The sequence below is a fragment of the Melozone crissalis genome, unplaced genomic scaffold (genome assembly GCF_028551555.1).
Source record: "Melozone crissalis strain CALT ecotype California unplaced genomic scaffold, PUWL_Pcris_2 ptg000018l_1, whole genome shotgun sequence".
NCBI classification, from domain to species: Eukaryota; Metazoa; Chordata; class Aves; order Passeriformes; family Passerellidae; genus Melozone; species Melozone crissalis.
Genome location: NW_026535796.1, coordinates 27,438,619 through 27,458,755, shown reverse-complemented (window position 1 = coordinate 27,458,755; position 20,137 = coordinate 27,438,619). Strand labels below are relative to the sequence as shown.

General features: G+C 34.7%; 1 protein-coding gene across 4 annotated transcripts in view; it reads right to left on the bottom strand.

Annotated features, from left to right (window-relative positions):
* The window catches only part of DPH6 (diphthamine biosynthesis 6), a 184,450-nt gene that overhangs the window by 108,249 nt on the left and 56,064 nt on the right, over positions 1-20,137 (bottom strand). For 3 of the 4 annotated variants that reach the window (XM_054275837.1, XM_054275839.1, XM_054275840.1), the window contains 4 exons: positions 15,248-15,342; positions 9,251-9,338; positions 1,034-1,187; positions 24-155 (listed from right to left, as the gene is read on the bottom strand). In XM_054275837.1, the coding sequence (XP_054131812.1) occupies positions 24-155; positions 1,034-1,187; positions 9,251-9,338; positions 15,248-15,342 (469 nt within the window). Of the gene's footprint in view, positions 1-23; positions 156-1,033; positions 1,188-9,246; positions 9,339-15,247; positions 15,343-20,137 lie in introns of all 4 variants that reach the window. The other variant, XM_054275838.1, reaches the window with a different exon arrangement.

Genomic DNA, 20,137 nt, shown 5'->3' with positions numbered 1-20,137 from the left:
AATGTATTAACTGAATAAAGCACCTCTGAGATTAGAAAATGCTTCCCGTGCTGCATCTTGAGCATTTTTATCCTTTGATGGAAGGAAGTGGGCAGTGACACCTGAAAACCATTGGTAACCACGCAGGGATTTTCCTGAATTTTGAAGTGTCTTAGCTATGAGAAATGAAGAAAAGAACTATGATTATAACAATGAAAGGTTTCAGAATAACCAAGGATACATTTTAAATTGTTTAAAGAAGAACTTCAACAGAACAGAAACCGACGAACTGTAAAAGCATCATCAAAAATATTTACAAACAGATATAAAAGTAAGGATTCTAGGAGCAAAGCTCCCAAATCCTTCTCCAACACTGCCTTCACAAAATATGCATGCAAGTAGCACATTAGCTGAGAACTTCAGTACTTTTTCTCCTCCTTTCCATTTTTGCTGATCTTTTACAATTTCTCAACCTGTTTGGTTACAGACTTGGCACAAGATGTGACACTGAAAAGCTAAAATTTTTGAAAGTATTCAAGTGGCATAAAAACAGATTTTCAAAGTTGTATGCCAAATTTTACTGGAAGTTAGGTGCTTAACCTGGTTCTGATGATCTTTGCAAACGCATAACATGTTTAGACATTTTTAAAGCCCACCAGTTACTTCTCCATATTCAAGAAATACCAAAGACCTAAATAATATTCAATACCCAAATACTGTTAGCTGTGAAACTTAGTTTTCAGGAAGTTTACCCATCTTGTGGGTAGTGTAACAGAAATGTGGCTTTCCAGAAGGAGGAGAAGGAAGGGAAGACGGAGAGAAGGAAATAAAAAATAATGTGTTATGCTCCTGTAAACTAATATGAAATGCTTCACTACTATAGATCTATTTCTTATTATCAGAAAAATGCATTCTAGTAGGATCTCTCTTTTCAGACTAATTACTACAGGTTGAGCACAATTTTTCCAGGAGTGTTTGTATAGTAATTAAGATATTTCACCTGCACGAAACAATCTTTTTATCTCATTTTTTTAAAAAACTGTGCAAAACTCACTGAAATCCAAAGACTTCTGTTTCAAACTCTTCCAGGTGACTAGAATATTTTTCTGTGGTTCATCCTCTTCTGATGAAGGAAAAATATCATCATCCATACAGCTCATCTCACAAGAACAGCTACTGACCACAAAATTACCCAAGGATTCTTCCTGCTTGAGACAAACAGTATAAAATAAGCAAGTAAACACCATGCCAAGCACTATGAAATCAGCACATTTTATCATTCAAATACACGTTTAAGTTACAAAAAATATTATAGTTCAACAGATACATATCTTAGAACAATTCACAAAGTGATAGCATTAGGATTTCCCATTATTTTGCAGGACTGGCAAAACATAATGTACTCCTGTTCATATATCAAATGGAAGACAAAGGCCAACTTAGTAACTGAGGACAGTAGATATGAAAAATGATGAGACCCAAGAACAAAGACAGAAAGAATATTATTATGAAGAAATCGTATCCCACAATTATGTAGAAGACAACTATGTTTTCAAAAAAATAGTATAAACTAAGTGAAAAGAGGAACAAAAGCACAAAAGTAATAATTTTATAATTAACATTGTATTAATTACTTGAAATAGAGCAAAAGACTAACAAGAAAGTTTTAAAACTTTTTGGAACAATGAATGAAGGCAGTGCGTGTAAAAAAAAATCTCTTTCTATTATTTCACAAAGATCCTTTCCATCAAACACTTTGATATGAGTTGAGATAACAGAAAAACGCATTTCCCAAGATCTATATATTCAAGTAATTTATTTACAAGGAAGAAAAATAATTTCTTCCAAATGCTTTCTCAGGACCAGGAAGAGAAAACTACCCACTGCACCTTTTAAAGCAAAATACACAGGCAGAGTGCTTACTGACCAGTCTTTAACAAGTCAGTGCTCATTACATTTTCAACATACCACATAATTACAGCATACATTTTTTGTGAGAGTTTTTTTGTTTGCTTTTTAATTTTGGAGCAATCAGAACCCTTACTCTCTCCCATCTGATTTTCCAATCAGCCTAATCTCAAGAGCACATTGACTTTTGGACAACTAGCTTGGGTAATATCACTTGTCTATCTAAAAGCAGTATGAATTATGACAGAATTTACACAGAAACCCTAATCAAACACCACTGCATGCTGTAATGCCAGATTCTGTAAATTAAATTTCTTCCCAAAGATCTCAAATTTCATGTTGTGTCTAAACTATGCATTTTACTGCAGGCATCTTAAATACTAAATTCACAAAAATTATAATAAATCCAGATAAGGCAAGATAAAAAGTTGACGAAACATGAAACCTTTGACAATCCTTAATAGTGAAACTTCTGAATATTTCTTTAGCTTATAAATTTGTGTTCCATGCAAAATGTCATTAAAAAAGAATATTAACATTATTGTTAAATATTTTCTATTGTATTTAATTTTATTGTATTCTTTTCTTTCCTGTGGAAAATAAAACCTAACTTGTTGCAACTTTAAATATTTCTCTTCATTTTAATAAAAAAAGTCAGAAAAATAAAGGCAGAAAACTATAGTATGCATGAGAACTCTGTGATAACTCAACCCTTACATCAATATTTGACTTCACTGACGTGAAAAAGGATCCAGTTAAGCTAAGGGAGTGCATTTTGAAATTTTAAGAAAAGGCTAAATTACAAAAAGATCATTATCTGTGAGGGGAAACTCAGTTCTGCTGACTCTGAAAAGAGGTCATAGGTAGTTTTATAAGCACTGTAAACACTAAGTCTATTATCTAAAAGGGGCTGATGTTCTTTGATTGGACTTCATTTTATTCATTCCTCCAAGAAAGACATGAAAGTCAAGGCAATAATCTACTTTACTTGAATCAATTGTACCTCAGAGGTTAAAAGAAGTCAAGAAGATGTAACATAATAGCCAGACAAAAACTGCAATTTAGCACAAACATGACACGCATTCCACCATGACAACAGACAAGCATCCAGCAGCATCTGTGCCATTTCCCACTCATTGAATTCCGCCTTTGACTACTGCCTTAAGTGGGTGCATCTTGCCATTACCCAGAGGGATGCCTGGGTTACAGAGGCTTGCTCCTAAGTCTTCAGGTATAACTTAAAAAAATAAAGAAGCAGGAACACAAATCTATAATTGAAAAAGATCTAAAGATGTTTTAAGCTACAAGAACAAAGGAAATGAAATTATTTCAAAAGTCTCTTATTTTTTTATCTACAAGATACCACTTCATGGAAATATATACACTGTATAGCAGCATCACATGCCAGAAGTGCTACCACTTGCTTCTTGCAAATTATTGTTTTAATAAATTATTTTCACTGAGTAATTCATAGTATCCACCATGAAACAATCATTTTTCATTGCAGCATGTGCAGCAACGTGTATTTAGCCTTCTAGAGCAGAGAAGGTCAGAGTCCGGCTAGCTGAGGTTAAGGCTGCCACCTCGCTGCATGGTCTGCCAGCACCCTCGGCGTCATAAGGCCTCGGGCTGTGCTGGTTGCGGACTGGATCGCTGCTAAACGACGAGAAGGAAGGAGCTGGACACTCGCCGGGGGGGCTAAACTTGGTTTATTGAGAAGCCCACGATGTCCCAGCGAATGACGAAGAACAAAGGGTGCTTAGGGGTTATAAAGGGAAGGAGTGGACCCGGGAGGGGTTTACAGAAGACCAGTGGGGGGAGAAGAGGGGATGAACTTAACACAAATGACATAGTGGAGAGCCCAACAGGTACCAGGTATGGGAGGGGTCCCGGGACCACAGCCAACCACAACCCCCAAAGAGGAGAAGCTTCTGGAATACTAGGTGGAGGGGGGGTGATTGACTTGGCCCAGGGAGGAGAAAAAGCATACATATAAGGGAAAAAGGGGAGGAGGAATTATATAACCTAACAGATTGACAATAGAACTGGCAGGGCTGTGGCGGGAAAACTGAGGAGGGCAGAACCATTTTACACAAAATGGGGGGGGGGGGAGCAGATACATAAAATGGGGGAGGAATTAAATGAACTTAATGAACACACTACAACAAGCATGGGCATTCTGGGGAGTTCTAATGTAAAACATGCAGAGTTGGCACCTCTTGGTCCTACCCCTGAGTAAGCATGCACAGACATGGTGATGTGAATGATGCCACTACACCGCTGCTTTGGGTTTTGTTTTTACATCACCAGGATTTTAACTTCACTGTGCCATAAAAATCCATCAGAAGGGAAAAAAAGTTAACTGGAAAAGAAAAAGTTCCAGTTTCCCAATTTTTTACTCACTTTTATTAAGCTTTATACAATCACGTTTGAGGAGATCTACAGATACAAGTATCTACTGTTAAAGATCTGTAACTCCTCTCCATTCTCCAACCTGTAGAACCAAATTTATATGTTCTGCAAGTGAACATGAAAAGAGCAGCTATTCCATTTTCACGCCACCAGTTAAAATGCTTTCATCTACATTTCCAAACATGACTTCTGCAAGATGTGATTCATGAAAAAAAATCATGGGTATGGAGTGAGCCTCACAGACTCTATCACAACTGGTTTGGTATAATGTAGAGAACTCCATGTAGGTTTGTAATTTGTTAATGTTACAAATATCCCAAACTAATGCTATGTGAAATTTTCATATAATCTACAGTCACCTTTTTCCTAAGTAACTCCATATTTTACAAATAATTTAGCTTCTATCAATATTTCATCACAGAGATAAATAAAATTATACATCTGTGTTTTCCACACATACATAAAAACCTGGACAGTTACAAAATTTTTGGAAATTATTGTGAAATATCAGGAATCTCTTATAAGATGCAAAGTATGTTAAAAAATTAGGGATGTCTATTGGTTTCAATGCCTATGATACATCACAATGACTCGTTCAAGGCTCCAAAAATATTGGTAATCAATCACTTCCCACAGCAGCACAGGTGCAGGCTACAGCAGTAGTATTAGGTGTGGAACCTGGCACCCAAGGAACAACAGGCTCAATGCCAGCCTAAGCAGAGCTGCCATATTCTGTTTAGTAGCTAAATTTAAATCCATACAAATGTTGGTCTTCCATTCCTCTCAACAGAGGAAGTAACCTAAGAAGCTAAAACTTATAGACTGCCACAGAGTAACTTTCCCTGAATAATATTCTCATCACTTTAAAAAGAAAAAATCAAACTTGCTATAATGACATTTTAATTAAATCTTACAGAACCTATTTTATCGCATAACATTTTCATGTTACTTCACAGAAGCAATATATTTTCCCATTTGTTACACAGTTTCTCCCACACCCACTGTACATTGTGATACCAACCTAATTTTGGATCAGAGCCTGCATGCATGCATACACTTAACTATATTCACATAACTCATGTCATTGATGCAAGTGTGCTCAGAATGAAGTTAAGCAAATGCGCAAGTGTTCCAAGATCCAAATTCTCCTGTTGAAAAAGCCTCGGAGCTAGGACTTTGACTGATATAGCTGAAATTCCATGCAGTGGTCTTTTATGAAAACAACAGATTGTCTTTTTAAAAAGCTTACATTCTCTGCTACAGAAACTGGTATAAAAACCTATCACAACACAATTCTAAAACTGATAACTCTCCCACTGAGCAGAAATGAGAATATAGTGGAGCAGAGATCTCACAAGACAAAAGATCATGATAATCTCTTTACTCTTTGTGATGTACCTTGATAACAGAACTCCTTGAAATAAATATAATGACAGAGATCACATGCATCTTGCATTATTTTAAGTACAATATACAAAATCATAGGAAAGAATGCCCCTTACGCCAAAATACTTTCACATAAAGTATCTTCATTATGAAAAAGAACTAAAAATTATCTTTCCTCAGAGAACTGGACTGAATCTGCACGCAAATAGAGTAGAAAAGAAAATCCTACATTTATTATCTTAGTGTTTGAAATAAATCAGAGCACAAAAAAAGTTTTTTAGTATTTGTTATCAAGTTTTGAACACAAAACTACAAGGGTTATCTATATTCTTATGATGCAGAAGGGAAACTACACGTTGCCTAGGAGAAGTATTTTTCAATGATGACAAAGTATTCAAGTATTCAAAAAATGCTACCCACAATGCCATCCAAAAACATATTTTGAAACTTGAAACTTTCTTATTTTCCCTGACATCACTGGCAAATTCTAATTCTACAGCTAAAGTTTTAAATGCAGATTAACCAAAATAATTAATGAGGAACTGGCTACAATATTAAAAGGCTACAATGTTACATCATCTAGGATTTAACATTGGATTGTGTGCCTTTAGTACACATGGCATGCAAATATCTCCTGAAAACCTTTTCTAAATTAACAAGTGTACAAGTTACAGAACTCTACAAGTATTTTAAAAATCTTCTCCAAAATGACCTGAACAACAGATCTCCTCCTGGGGCAAACTGCTTGCACTTCTGACAAGTGTTCCAGCTACAAGGTCAAGATCTTTTACAAACAGGAAAACACAGTATCAGTTTATGATAGGTAATACAATGCAATGGTCCATTATAGGAAAAAGGAGCAGCAGGTATGATTCCTGTGTCTCTTACAGGCAAACAGGCTCCTTTCTTCTGCAAAGCGTAGAAAGAAAATTACATGATTCCCTCTAATTCTGGATTATTCAAACTTAAGGGGCTGCAGTTTCCATGTTGTATTGTTTGATATGTGTGTGCTCCTACTCACTGGAACTCAGAAACAAAGTATTCCTTATTAAATGCGAGAAATAGCAAATGTGAAACCATGAACAACAGCTAGTATGTTCACTACTGTCATCAGAAGCATGCTCCCAACAGCAGAAGCTCCAACAGCTTTCATTTCTGTTTCTGATCTTTACAAAACCAGCACAATAAAGTAAAAGAATATAGGAGAAAGTGAAAGTAAAAGCAAGTTCATCATGCTGACAAACTAAAAAAAAAGTTTCACAGTTGTATTTTTCCTAATGGAAAATACCCAGAATTTAATTTTTATTGAGTAGAAGGCAAATACACCCAGTTCAAAGATTCTAAAATATGCTTCAGAAATTGCCTCCTGCAAAAAAAAAAAAAAAAAAATCTACATTTTAAGTGTATGAAGTGACTACCTTGGCAAGGTAAAATATTAATGAAACTAGGTATCTAATAGTGCTGACCTTTTCACCATGAAGTAAAAGAGGCACTCCCAAATTTTGAGTGTTTTATTACCATTATTTTTTATTCTTAATGTTCTTTTGTTAAATGCCTACAAAAATTGTTTACCATATTTTTAATAGTTTTAATAAAAAAATATAGTATTTATTTCTTTAGTCATTTCTGCATCTGCACTATTTAGGAAAGAAGAGTGGGTGTGTTTAAAAAAAGCTTCAATTATTATGCAAAAAACATCTTGAAGTTGCACAGAAATATATTAAACCAGAACAGTGAGTATAATGTTATGTTCCCCTAGGCACAAGGGCTCATTTTGCTGCCAGAAACAGGCTAAACCAAATTTCTAGGCAGGCTTTATAGTTAAACACGAAGAGATTTAGCTAAAGAAAATCCATTATAGAGGAGGAAAGACAGCAGAGACCAAGGTGCACTAGCTGTAATTGCATAGTGATTTTAAAAGTAAATTCAAGGAATGTAAAATTAAGACCTGTGGCAAATAACAAAGACAAAATTGATATACAATTCAGTTAAAAATATGTTTATCTCATAGCAGAAATGATAACAGAAGTGATATCATAATACTTATTAGAATTACACTTCACTGTAATTCTAATTGGAATTACAGACTTCACTGTGGAGTCTATTAATATTTTCTACAAAGTGCTTACAAAAGTAGCTTTACATATTGTTCATAATGGTGTATTATTTTTCCCAATTTTCAGTAATCCCTTGAAAGCCTCAAACTAAAATTAATTCGCCTTCTGAAGCAGTTTTTTTCCTGGAGTACTTCATTATTATGGGATTGGCTGTTAAGTGCTGAATACTAACTGATACTTAAATTTCTCCACAGGCTTATAGGCACCAAATAGTGAGCAAAAGTACAATACTACAGGCACATCAATCTTGAAGGCATGCCTTTATTATTTTGTAGTTAAATGATGCTAACAGTTATGGTCTGAAAGACTGACTGGTTCTCCATATTTATAACTTCTCAAAAACTTAGCTTATTTTACCATGACATAAAATAATCTATAGCCAAAAGATATTAATGCTTTTGCAAAAATCAGACTACTTTCCTTTTAAATATACATTAGTTTACGTACCAAAATTTAGGGCAAGCTGCTGCAAACCTCATCCCTTGCAAAGTGGAACAGGTTTGTCTACAATGGATTGGAAATACGATTTACTACAACATTGCCTGAAACTGTGAGGCTTTAACCAAATCTAAAACATCTACATAAGAAGGGGAGAAGAGCTTCTGAACAGATAAAAGTAAAATCTTGATTCTTATGTCAAATGTTATGCATTTTAATATGATTTTTCTTCTGATTTATGTAAAGCTTTGTGGTTTTCATTTTCCCTAGCCTGTCACATTGTAGTGATGTATGGTTCATTTTAGCGTCAAGTTTGCCATGAGCAATAAAGTCAGTGCCCCCAAAGAAATATCAATATATTATCAGTTTTCCCCACCATGCCACATTCCCAAATTTTTCTTTATTCAGCCTATTTGGTTTTGTTTCACACAGTTGATATCCTTTTCACAGTCGCCCACACAAATATTTAATGGATTTTTTTTTGAAAGAAATCCAAAACTAGAAATTGACAGAATGAAATACAATTTACTTTCCAAGGCAAAATGAGGCCATCATGGAAGAAAAACACTGAGGTGTTTTATCTGTTTGGAACAATAAAATTAAAAAAAAAAAAAAAAAAAGGAGAGGGAAGAGGGGAAGGCATTATAAGGCATTATCTATTGAAAGACATGCAGGAAATGTTGCTTAAGAGACATGAAATTTGAAATACCAATAGAATAATGTTCTGTAACAATTTCTTCACTTCTGTCATCAAAATGCAGAAAGACATAAGAAGAGCACCTTGAGGTTTTGAGATGAAAAATGCCACACAAATATACTACCTGCATTTATTCCTTGACACAAGTGTGTTTGATCATTCCTAGGGCAAGTTCTGAAATTCAGCTAAATATGTCATTTGAATATAAAACCTACATGAGAATATGATGGTTCAGTCCAAAACGTGACAAAGCAACACAACTAGAAAGCATGCATATAGCTTTAAAGGAAAAGAACACTTGCAGCCTACTTGCCTTATTCTCCAGGTGTAGTTTTAAAAAATGAAGGTAGGCTACAGGTGCAAATGCATCAGCCGAATGCATGACCACCTTGGCCGAATCTCTGAAATACAAAATTTTTATCATTAAATAGTATATATATTAGAGACTATATCAAATAGTGTATATATATAGAGAGAGACAACATTTAGTCACTCTATAACGCAAAATCTAATGTAGCACATTGAAAATCTATTAATTTCTTATCAATGTTTTCATATAAATTAAGAAAAAGTATTTGTTATATAAAATCTTACTGTTGAACGATACATTCCCTTCAAGAATTTTCAATTTTCAAAAGGAATAAACTATACTTCCTGTGTGAGCTGGCACAGGAGATGCAGCAACAACCATAAAACCACAGAGGAAATGCAAAGATTAAGTTTATTTTCATTACCTCACCACCTGGGGCCCTTGAAGCAGCATTCAGGCAGGGGCACAAAGGAGGGACACAAGCACTGCAGAGACTTGGTCCATGCTAGAGCATCACCAAACCTGCAGGTCTCGCCTGCATCTCAGGGATTTGCACAGGTGCAATATCCCACTGTGCTCAGATCTTTCCCACAGCAGGAAGGAATCTCAAGCGTGTTTAACAGGGCCCCACATAGTCTATCACAGGCCTATGCTATCTACACACAGATGCTCTACTCATCCAACACATGAGGCCAAAAACAATTACTATGATACATATGCTTTTGACACCCCAGCTGCAAGTCACTTGAGAGTATTTACAACCCTCCTTGCCAATCTTCCACTTTTTTCCCACACTTCTAGACCAATATTAAGAGAATTAGTTAGCTGTAGTCTATGAAGTATAAACTACACTGTGTTTTAGATTCCAGAGATTAATACATAAAGCAATCTTTAAATGTCATCAATAGGAAATTTTTCAAAAGTCCATTGTTTTGATAATGCTCCAGGGATTAGTTTCTGAAGTATTAACAACATACAGTATTGCATACTGAGAAATTGACTGATCCAGCCATCTTGCATCTGATAGTGAAGACTACTAGACACAACTTTTTAATGCCAAATGTGTTGGTAACAATGTTAAACTTCCTGTGTGCTGATTCAAATTAGTTAATTTTAGTTTTCATTTTTACAGACACAATCTGTCACACTTTGATTCACAAGAGGCAGTATCTGTTATATCCATCTGCACAGTTTTACTACTTATGAAAAAGGTAGCTCTAAGAAACAAACATCAGAAGGTGAGAAACTCAAGGAAAACATAAGAGATATCCAGATACAGTAAAAGAAAATCTGAAAGTTGTTGAAAGTAAGGCTAAGACACACATAATTTTCCAGAAACCATGGTGCCCTTGGTACCTTCATAGTGTTCAAAGAGATGATATAGATAGATTTCTAGTAATATCACATAAAACCAATGCAAACTCTAAAGCAGTTGAAGCTTTGGCCAGATCCCAGTTCCTCAAGAAAAGTGTAAAATTAACAGAAATGCTTATTCTATAAAATGTGTTTTGGGATTTAACAATAACAAAATGTCACAAAATAATGATAAATACTTTTAACATAAGAAGATCAATTTTAAGCAAACTTTTAAAGTATTTTGATAAATAGGCCTCAGATTCATTCTTGAGAGTAATTATCAAGATTCTTTATAATTACAATATTTTTATATTTAAGATATAAGATACTTTACAAATAGTTCCTTCAGATTAAAATAATTCTGTTCAAGTGACAATGATGTCTTCTAATTCTAACAGAAATATGTAGAAAAAAATAGGTGGAAAGCAGAATAGTTCTGTTTAGAACCAATTAGTCTCCATTAAAAAACCTAATCAAGTCCTGAACTTGACATTTCATATCCAGTTTGGAAAATAGAAAAAAAAAAAAACAACCCAACCAACTCAAAACACAGGAAAATCAGAGATTTAAAATGAAAAAAAAAAAAAAAAATCTGTGAGACCCCAATAAATTCTACAAGGCCATTTCACACTAAAAGTCTGAATTTTGAGTAGGAACTTGACTACCTAAGATGATTCATGTTTGATTGTAATGGAAACAGAGGAATTTTGTTAAGGAAATTATCAGAAGACTGAAAAAAATGAAGAACAGTTGAAAAACTGTTTCAATCAGCTATTTGTTTTGAAATCAAAATCATCTGATCTCTCAAGACTTCTTGAAGATCTAGAAAGCATCCAGTAATTTTAAAACACTCTGTAACACTTTCTCAGTACAAATGTATCCAGCTAGAACAAGACTGAGAGTACATTTATAATTTTATAATTTTGCTTTTAACTCCAAACCTAGAATTAGAAACCTAAACACAGAGCTAATAGTAAGGTATACAAAGGAAAATGGTATTTCCCTAATATTTCAAATGGGACAATTTACTTTCCAAAAGATCAAACTATTCTGTGCTCCATGAACAAAAAGGGGCCTTTATCACAAGAGCAGATATTAGATGGCATTCATAGAGATGAGAAACAGATCTTTAAAATTTCAAGAAATATTAATTGTACCTTAAATATCAGCATAAGGACAGGAATCGCTTGGTACATTTCAAACACTGAGAGTAAGAAGCTGACAACAGGATTATAATAGACTACCTGCGAAAACCAGATAAACCCCAATCAGACTCTAGTTCAATATTTTGGTTGCAAGATTTTGCTTTCACTACTAGATATTGTTTATTTTCAAATATATGTTTCACTCAATCTGTCATGCTTCCTTTCTGAGGTACATTTTTGAATGAAGACAGAGAAGAATGGCAAGAATTCAATTTAACATTCAGAAGCAAAAGTCGTCATACAGTCTTGCATTAAAGAGACTCTCATTTCTCCATAGTAAGTAACATTCAAGGTTGTATTTTATTTTCTCCTGAGCCAGAAATTTTTTTATTTTGCAAGGATATAATGTAGAAACATATCTTGCCAAGTTTGAGAGGGAAAAAATCATTGACCAGTGAAAACACTACCTGCAAGTAGAGTTATAAATAAAAGGCATACTAGATTTTCTCCTGTTCTTTTAGGTTTATATGGCAAGGTTTTGGTGGCAGGGGTTAGTCTTTAGAAGTGGTCTCTATGACATGAGACCAAGGATGCTGAGCTCATCAGCAACATTGGTGGTGTCTTGGTGATAACATATTTTAAAACTATGCTGAAACAGGAGTGAGAAAAACATGGTACTGACAGCCTTGCAGACACCTAGGTCCATGAAGAAGGATTGAGTGGAGGTTCTTCAAATACCAGAACAGATTCTACACAGCCTGTGGAAAAGACTGTGGTGAAGCAGGTTGCTCCCCTGCAGGCCAGGAAGGACACATCAGAGCAGATACACACACTGCAGTCTGTGCAGAAACCCACACAGAAGCAGTTTTTCTGACAGGATTGAGCCCCATGGGAGACCCATGAGGAGCAGTCTGTTCCTGAAGGACCAAATCCCATGGAAAGAACATACACTGGAGCAGTTCTTGAAGAACTTGCCTGGTGGGAAGGACACACATTGCAACAGTTCATGAGGGAACCATGGAAAAGACCCAAGCAGGAGCAGGAGAAAAGTGTGAAGAGAAGGGGGCAGCAAAGAGAGTGTTATGAGCTGACCAGCTTCATTCTCCACTTCCTTGCACAGCTCATTGGGGAGGATGTAGAAAAGTCAGGAACGATGAAGTGAAGTTAAGCCTGGGAAGAACAAGATGAGAAGGTATAATTGCTTCCCACTATTCTACTTTTCTAAAAATGTATTTATTAAATTTGGCAATAAATTAAATTAATTTTCCCCAAATTCAATGTGGTTCCCCATTACAGTACTTGGTACATCGCTCTCTTCTTGACCTACACATCTTTTCATCTTATTTTCTCTCCCTGCCTTCCTAAAGAGGGAGAGAGCAGCTTGGTGGGAACCTGGCAGCCAACCAAAATTAATCCATCAGACCTGTTTGAAGGCAAAAGTATTCTTTAATGTCTTCCTCAGACACTTTTAACTCAGGAGATGTTTTGGAGTTGTTCAGGAATTTAGGGAATCAGGAATTTAGTTCAAACTCTACAGGTTTGAACTTCTAAGTTCCAATGCTTACAACAACATTTAAGCTTTAAAAATTGCATCATGATTTAGTCCTGCTTTAGGAATGATACTCCCAAATTCAGTGCCCCCACTAAGACTCTCCAAAACCACACACTTCTCTCTTTTACTGTCCCCTGCCTGGCTCTCCCCTCTCCATGTGGTGGCATGGAGTTGAGAACTGGAGGCGCAAAAGGCCACGATCATGGGTTCAGATAAGAACAAGTTACTGGTAGAAGCAATGAGATAAAAAAATGAACAGTAACAGCACAATATTAATAATAAAAGAACACAATTGTGAGTGATTCACATTCAAAAATGCTCACTGAGAACCCTGCTGCAATGAACAATACAGATGGCTCCCCCTCTGCCACGTTTTTTTCAACTGGGAGGAACACTCCTCTCTCAGAGAAAGAGGGCAAGTTCCTGAGTCTCTTTCCCTCAACCCTGGCAATAAGTGAGGTCCTATCACATAACATTAGGATCCTTGGCCAGGGCGCCTCCCAGCTATTGCAAAAATCTAAACCTGGCCTAGCTGAAACCAGGGGAGATGTAGACCTGAACCATGTACATCTAAACATTTGGAAGCTCTACTAGCAGAGTCAACATGATTACAAAGTCTGTTTAGATTCAGCGTATATGAAAAGCAAGAATACAAAGTAGAAAAAAATTCATAACTTACTTAAAGAAGAAGTGATAAAATATTTTTCTTGTGAAATTCATACAATAAAACTTATTGAAGAAGCGTTTAAAAGTCCATTGTGCTATATATTTATTATTAAATACTCACTAATTTAAATATTTGATATGCATTTTTTGTGCTTTTATTTTTATCTTTTATTATTTGGACTATCACCAAGAGAAATAAAAACAACTCAGCCATGCCACCTCTGCTTCAGTTTTCCTAGTCACTTGAACTGTCTTTATATCACTGACAACCAAATAAACATTTAGAATATATTATAATATATTCCTGCTTAAACTGCTCTTTGGTTGATCCCAAACCAAGGGCATAATCAACCAGTATTTAAGTGGACATATGCCAGATTAGCTGCCAATGCTTTAACCACTTTGTCTACTATCTTCTCCTCCCACATGCCACGCAATGAAACGGAGCTAACAGTTCTTGGCTCTCTACTCCTTACATAGACAGATCCCAGTCCTACAGAAAAGTGAAACAAATGGATATGCACTATGAAAGTATTACTCATGTCTATATGCTCCATAATCTGGACCTGCACTAAGATGACTGAGAATCCATCACCAATACATGATTGCTGGTCTGTTTACTTGCTTCAGAGAAAGAACAGCAGTCAAAATATTTTACTTGAAGCAACCAGGCCTAGCTACTTAACAGACTTTTAAGAAACAAGACACAAGTATTTTCCACAGCTCACTACATAGATTTTAGCAATTAATGTCAAAGGAATAAACTATTCGGTGTAATTGAGATGGATTCATATAAAGTTTGTATTTAAAATATCCTCTAGTAATTGAAGAAAAGTGTTTATTGTTATCATTTGAAGCTACTAAACTTACACACACACATATACACAGTTAATGGAACCCACAGGCAACTGAAGTGGCACTTTATCAAATTTAGCTGTAATGAAAGATAAATATTACAGGCAATTCACACTTCATGAAAGGATAAAAGTGTCAGTGTATAGGTACCAGTTTTACTGCAGGCCATAATCAGCAAGTAAACGAAAGTGCAAATGTCTAAAAAGTTTATAGCCCTCTATGAACGCCTCATCATGTCAGGTATTGATTTAGGTTTCCAGAGGACTTTGCCAGTGTTAAACAACATGAGTGTCTGTGAACTTAAAGAACATGTTTTACCTCTGCAGATGCCATGAGTTTCCTCTTACTACCTCCAATTGTCTCAAACTAAATTTTAAGATGGTCCCAGTGCTTTAATATAAGGAAATAGAAGAAACGGCTCCTTACACAACTATTTTCTTCTTAAACAGAGGGCAGTCCAGAGTGAATGTTTCATATTCTCCTCCTTCTCCACAAACATGGACTCCGTATTTCTCAGAGAGCTATCAAAAAAGAGAAATTGAAACATGTAGGTGTTACACTAAAGTTTATTAAATGCATTTTGCTGAAAATGTCAAGACCAGTACATACTGATTGCTAGCTGGGGTTACACCGTGACAGGCACTTTCTAAAAGACTATTCACTACAAGGCTGAAAAAACCCAATCATCATACAGTCAGGTCTTGACTTCTTTGCATGCCTATTACAGTTATTAAAATTACCAAACTGTTACATTTTAACTAGAACTGGCACTGTAATATTTAGATTAACAAATTGATTCCTAGTTCTTCTTTCTCAGTGGCCACAAAATCTTGTTCAGGCTCCAATACTTGTCTTTCTTTAGCATATCTATTTCACTTGCAGGAAAAATGTTTACTGTGAGTCAACACAAGAAGTAGCACTTCACACAGAAGTACACAATGAATACATTTTTTGAAAATAGATTCAGATTTATGTTCTATGTTTAGGTAAATACTCTTTCAAAAAAACCCTAACAAAACAAATGAGAATTTTCTAAGTCAAAAGCAAAAAGCTAAAGCAAGATCTAAAGAGAAACATATTCTTTCTTTGATAAATTGTACTTAATATACTTTCTAAATCAACATATATTTATGAATATTCCTGAAGCTCTGCATATCTCACTTAAATACATAACTAAACTGAAGCATTCAAAATACGAGACGTGACTGTCTTAATTAATTCCTGCTTCACAAATGAGCAGCTGTGGAGCATGAACCTAAGTTCTTTTGCTGGAGTAAGGAGTGCATAACTTCTCAGTAGTTCACTGTACTACTGTTTCAATGTACTGTATTGATAGATATTAATCAAGCACCAGATCTGAGCATGGGGACACCCTCTCTGTCTGCAGCAGAAATTCATGTCCCCAGCAGCAGATTATATCACCTTAAAATGTGTCATTGCAGTGATTCAAGCCAAGCCCTGTCCAGGTTTTTTAACACTAAACAAGCACAAACATTCTGCTTTAAGTGACTCATAAGAACTTGAACTGCAGTCCTTAACTCCACTGCAAACACCAATGTTACTTTTGGGAATATTTACTTAACCCCTTTACGCCTTTCCTTAGAGGAACAGAAGCCCATCTATGATGCTCCTGCAGTCAAAGTAGAAATGCAGTTCTCCAAAACATCAGAGGGTTAAAAAAAGTCTGTCTGGAGGCTAGAAGATAATTCCAAATCTGCTGTTTCTTTTGAGGCAAACATAAGACTGGGATATTTATACATCTAGATTACATTTTTATATGGTTACTAGAGAATATTTGTGTAGCAAGTCTACTATGTATATTCAAATGATACTGTATTTTTCTTGTTGTAGCTGAATGTAGTTCATGTTACTTTACAGTTCTCTTTCAAAGCTTTTTACTTAAAAACTTCTAAGAGTGTTTATAACTTCAGTTACTTAAACCAAAGGCTCAAATCTTCAGCCACTATTTTGCAGAAAAGGAAAGTGCTCTGAGAAAACAATACCTTGGTAATGCTCTATGTGAATATTTAGTTGTGTGGTGCTATAAAATCAAAATCTCTTTTGGAGCTTGTTTAAAACATTTTTTCAGTGTCTTGTTATGAGAGTTATTTTTAATTTTCCCTTTCACATTTTCTATCAAAGAAAAGGAGCAAGAGAACCTTTAATCAAGTGCTCATTAAAAAATTACACCCCTGACATAAAAGAGAACTCCATCTGTCAACAATGGCAACAAGGTTTCTATAGGACAAATACATCAGGAATAATTAATGTTGATGCAACAAGAATGGACAACTTACAAAACAGTTAGTCAAAATCTTTTATTCTTACTCTATTTGAAAAAAAAAAACAACAAAAAAACCTAAAGAAAATGATTAAAAAATTGAAAGAGAGAAAACCTGAAAAGATCTTTCTAACTGTAACCTTTACACAGTGAATACATGGAGTGACTGTTTACAAATCACTTTCAAAATTGGTAGCTCTGCTTGTAAACAGTGTCTAGAATAATTATTGGCAATTAACATAGAATACTCAGAAGATGTAAGACTATTTCCTATCTTTGTTGTGAGAAATTCTCATTTTCAATGTCACTGGCTTCAACATCATTCTTGACACCAATTATACAAGGTGCTAAAGGGTTTTCCGTTCTCACAAATGTCAACGGGACCAAAAGATATTTAGCAGCTCATAGAACAGATCCTTAACGTTCATTTAACAAAGTCAGTAATATTTTTTAAATGTCATCAATGGCATGAGAATTTTGCCTGTTAATAATTTAGAATATTAACATTATTTGAAGACTGATTATTTGGGTTTGCAAATTGGATGCCACATTAATAATAATAATAGAACAGCATGGACTCTAAGTTTTATGATTGCTAAATCTGCCTTCTAGTACAGATGAGCCAGGAAACTGCAAATTCACAAGTCAAACATAACTAATTGCAAGTAATGCAAGTACACTTCAAACTCCAAAAGAAATCTACGATGAAACCATCTTCCAGGCTACACAAAGTTTATCTTAAGTACACAATGAGATATAGGATACACATAAAAATGAAATACATATAAACGACCAGTCCAAACATTACCTGAAGAACAGTCTCTTCCACCTTGGGAATGAAACACAAGGATTAAAGCTTCCTTCTTTAATTTTCATAATCAAAGATAAATATTTGAATTCAAGTACTTCCTTTTTCGACTGAAGACTTTGTTCCCACACAGAATTTGTAAGACTTAATAAACTCTTATATTTACAGAAATGCTCTTTACATCAAGATGTTCTCATCAACTTTTGAGGCAAGCATATAAATAAACATTGTCCTATTGCCTATTGGCAGAGCCAGAATTACAGACAAATATAACCTTAATGTTCTATTAACAAATTCCAAGGCCAATGGGATAACAACCTGAGACATAAGCTGACAGAAAATCCTTTAGTGTAAAAAGCTGAGACTCCTGTTACAGAGGAAACACTGGGAGATGAAAGTAATTCAATAATTTAGCAATTATCTAGCAATCACCCCTCAAAAACTAATCAAAGACCAATCAATTGGAAAAAAGCAATAATTCAAAAACTTTCCTTTCTGCAGTGCTGATGTCCTGAGCCAGTAATATTCACCCCTGCTAAAACTATGGGGCCAGATCATCATTGCACTCCTAAGTTCAACATTCTGAAAGTAATGTGAAAAAAATTGCAAAAAGCTTTTCCCACTCACTAGTCCTCCATTTTTCTGCTGCTACTGCAGAAAAACCACCTTACCTTTATGACAATAATTGTTAAAATTTCTACTGTATACATAACATAAATTAAATCTGAAGACTGAAAATGTAGGTGATAATATTTTTTCAAAGTCAAATAATTGAGTGGAGGAAATCAGGGCTGGGTTCTGGATTTATTTGTTGGGGATTTTTTCTAACCAACACTCTTATAATGCCTCAACCAGAGATTTTTTGCTAAAAGGAGATTGACTAGTTCATGCTTATTTCTTATACATCCAAAAGAAAAATTCTACCATTTCTTATATATCCAAAAGAAAAATTCTACCGTTCTACGTAATACAAGTTAATTTTGATCCCATTGACTCTTCCTTAATGTAAACATTTAGTTTAAAAGAAAAAGTAAGAAGTGAGTTCTATTTCCAGATCTGTAGTACCAGAGAACTTGAACGTTGTGAGTACATGCTAAGAGTAAAAGATACTCGCTACAAGTCCCAAATTACTCAATATATATGACATTTTGTGGCCCTTTATCAAAGACATTGGCATTTTTCTGAGCACTGAAACTATTCAGATGTTAAGTGATTTTCAAAATAACTGAAGAACACAGAGAACATTATTAGTTCCAAACATAACTGCTAAAATTCTCATAAACTTGCATACCACACTAGGAAAAATGCTGTAATGAAATACCCTGCACCTAGCTGAGTAAACAACTATGGTAAAGTAACATCCGATGTCAACACAGAACTCAAAAAACAATCCCAAAGAACAGGAAAAAACTATATTAGCAAAAAATCCCAACAAGAAAAACAAATTTACTGTAAAATTTGAAATCAGTGGTTAGATAACAGAGTACAAATCAAAGATCATGGGTATATGAAGCCATGGCAGTTTTGGATATGTGCAGTGTTAAACATTAAATCATTATGGTGTTTTATATGGTATGGTCAGAATATTAAATTTTATCTCTTCCTTACTGGTAACTGTGGATTCCCTGTTTTCACATTCTGTCTGCCAGAACTTCTGATGCTGAAAACTTCACTAGTTTGCAAGACTTACTAGTTTTCACATCGTAAGTATTTTTCTTCAGTTTATTGTAAATTATTTGGTTTTATAAGGCCTTAAAGCCAAGTATCTATTAAAGTATCTATTAAAGTATCACTAAGTATCTATTAAAAAAATATTCATAATGGCTTTGACTTTCATAGCATACATATTCACAAGCAACAACCAAATGAACAAATAATCAGTTGTGCAGTCTTCCCTACAATGGCCTGACAAGCAGTGTCAGAATGTCCTATTTGTACATTTTAGGCAGTAATTGCTTTGTTCATTGTTGTATCAATAAAAGATAAAATCATCAAATGTGAGTTTTGAGAAGTGTTAAACCATGACAGTAAGAATTTCAGTGAAACCGAGTAAGTAAGAATCACAGAATCACTTTAATTAAGATATCAAACATGATGATGAATACATGCAATTAAAAAAAATATCAGGTACTTTTGGATTTAATAGTTTATTATTTTCTTTTAAAAATGAATGATGGTGAAATCAAATGCAGAAGAATATTTCTTATTGCCACAATTAAAATTGCAA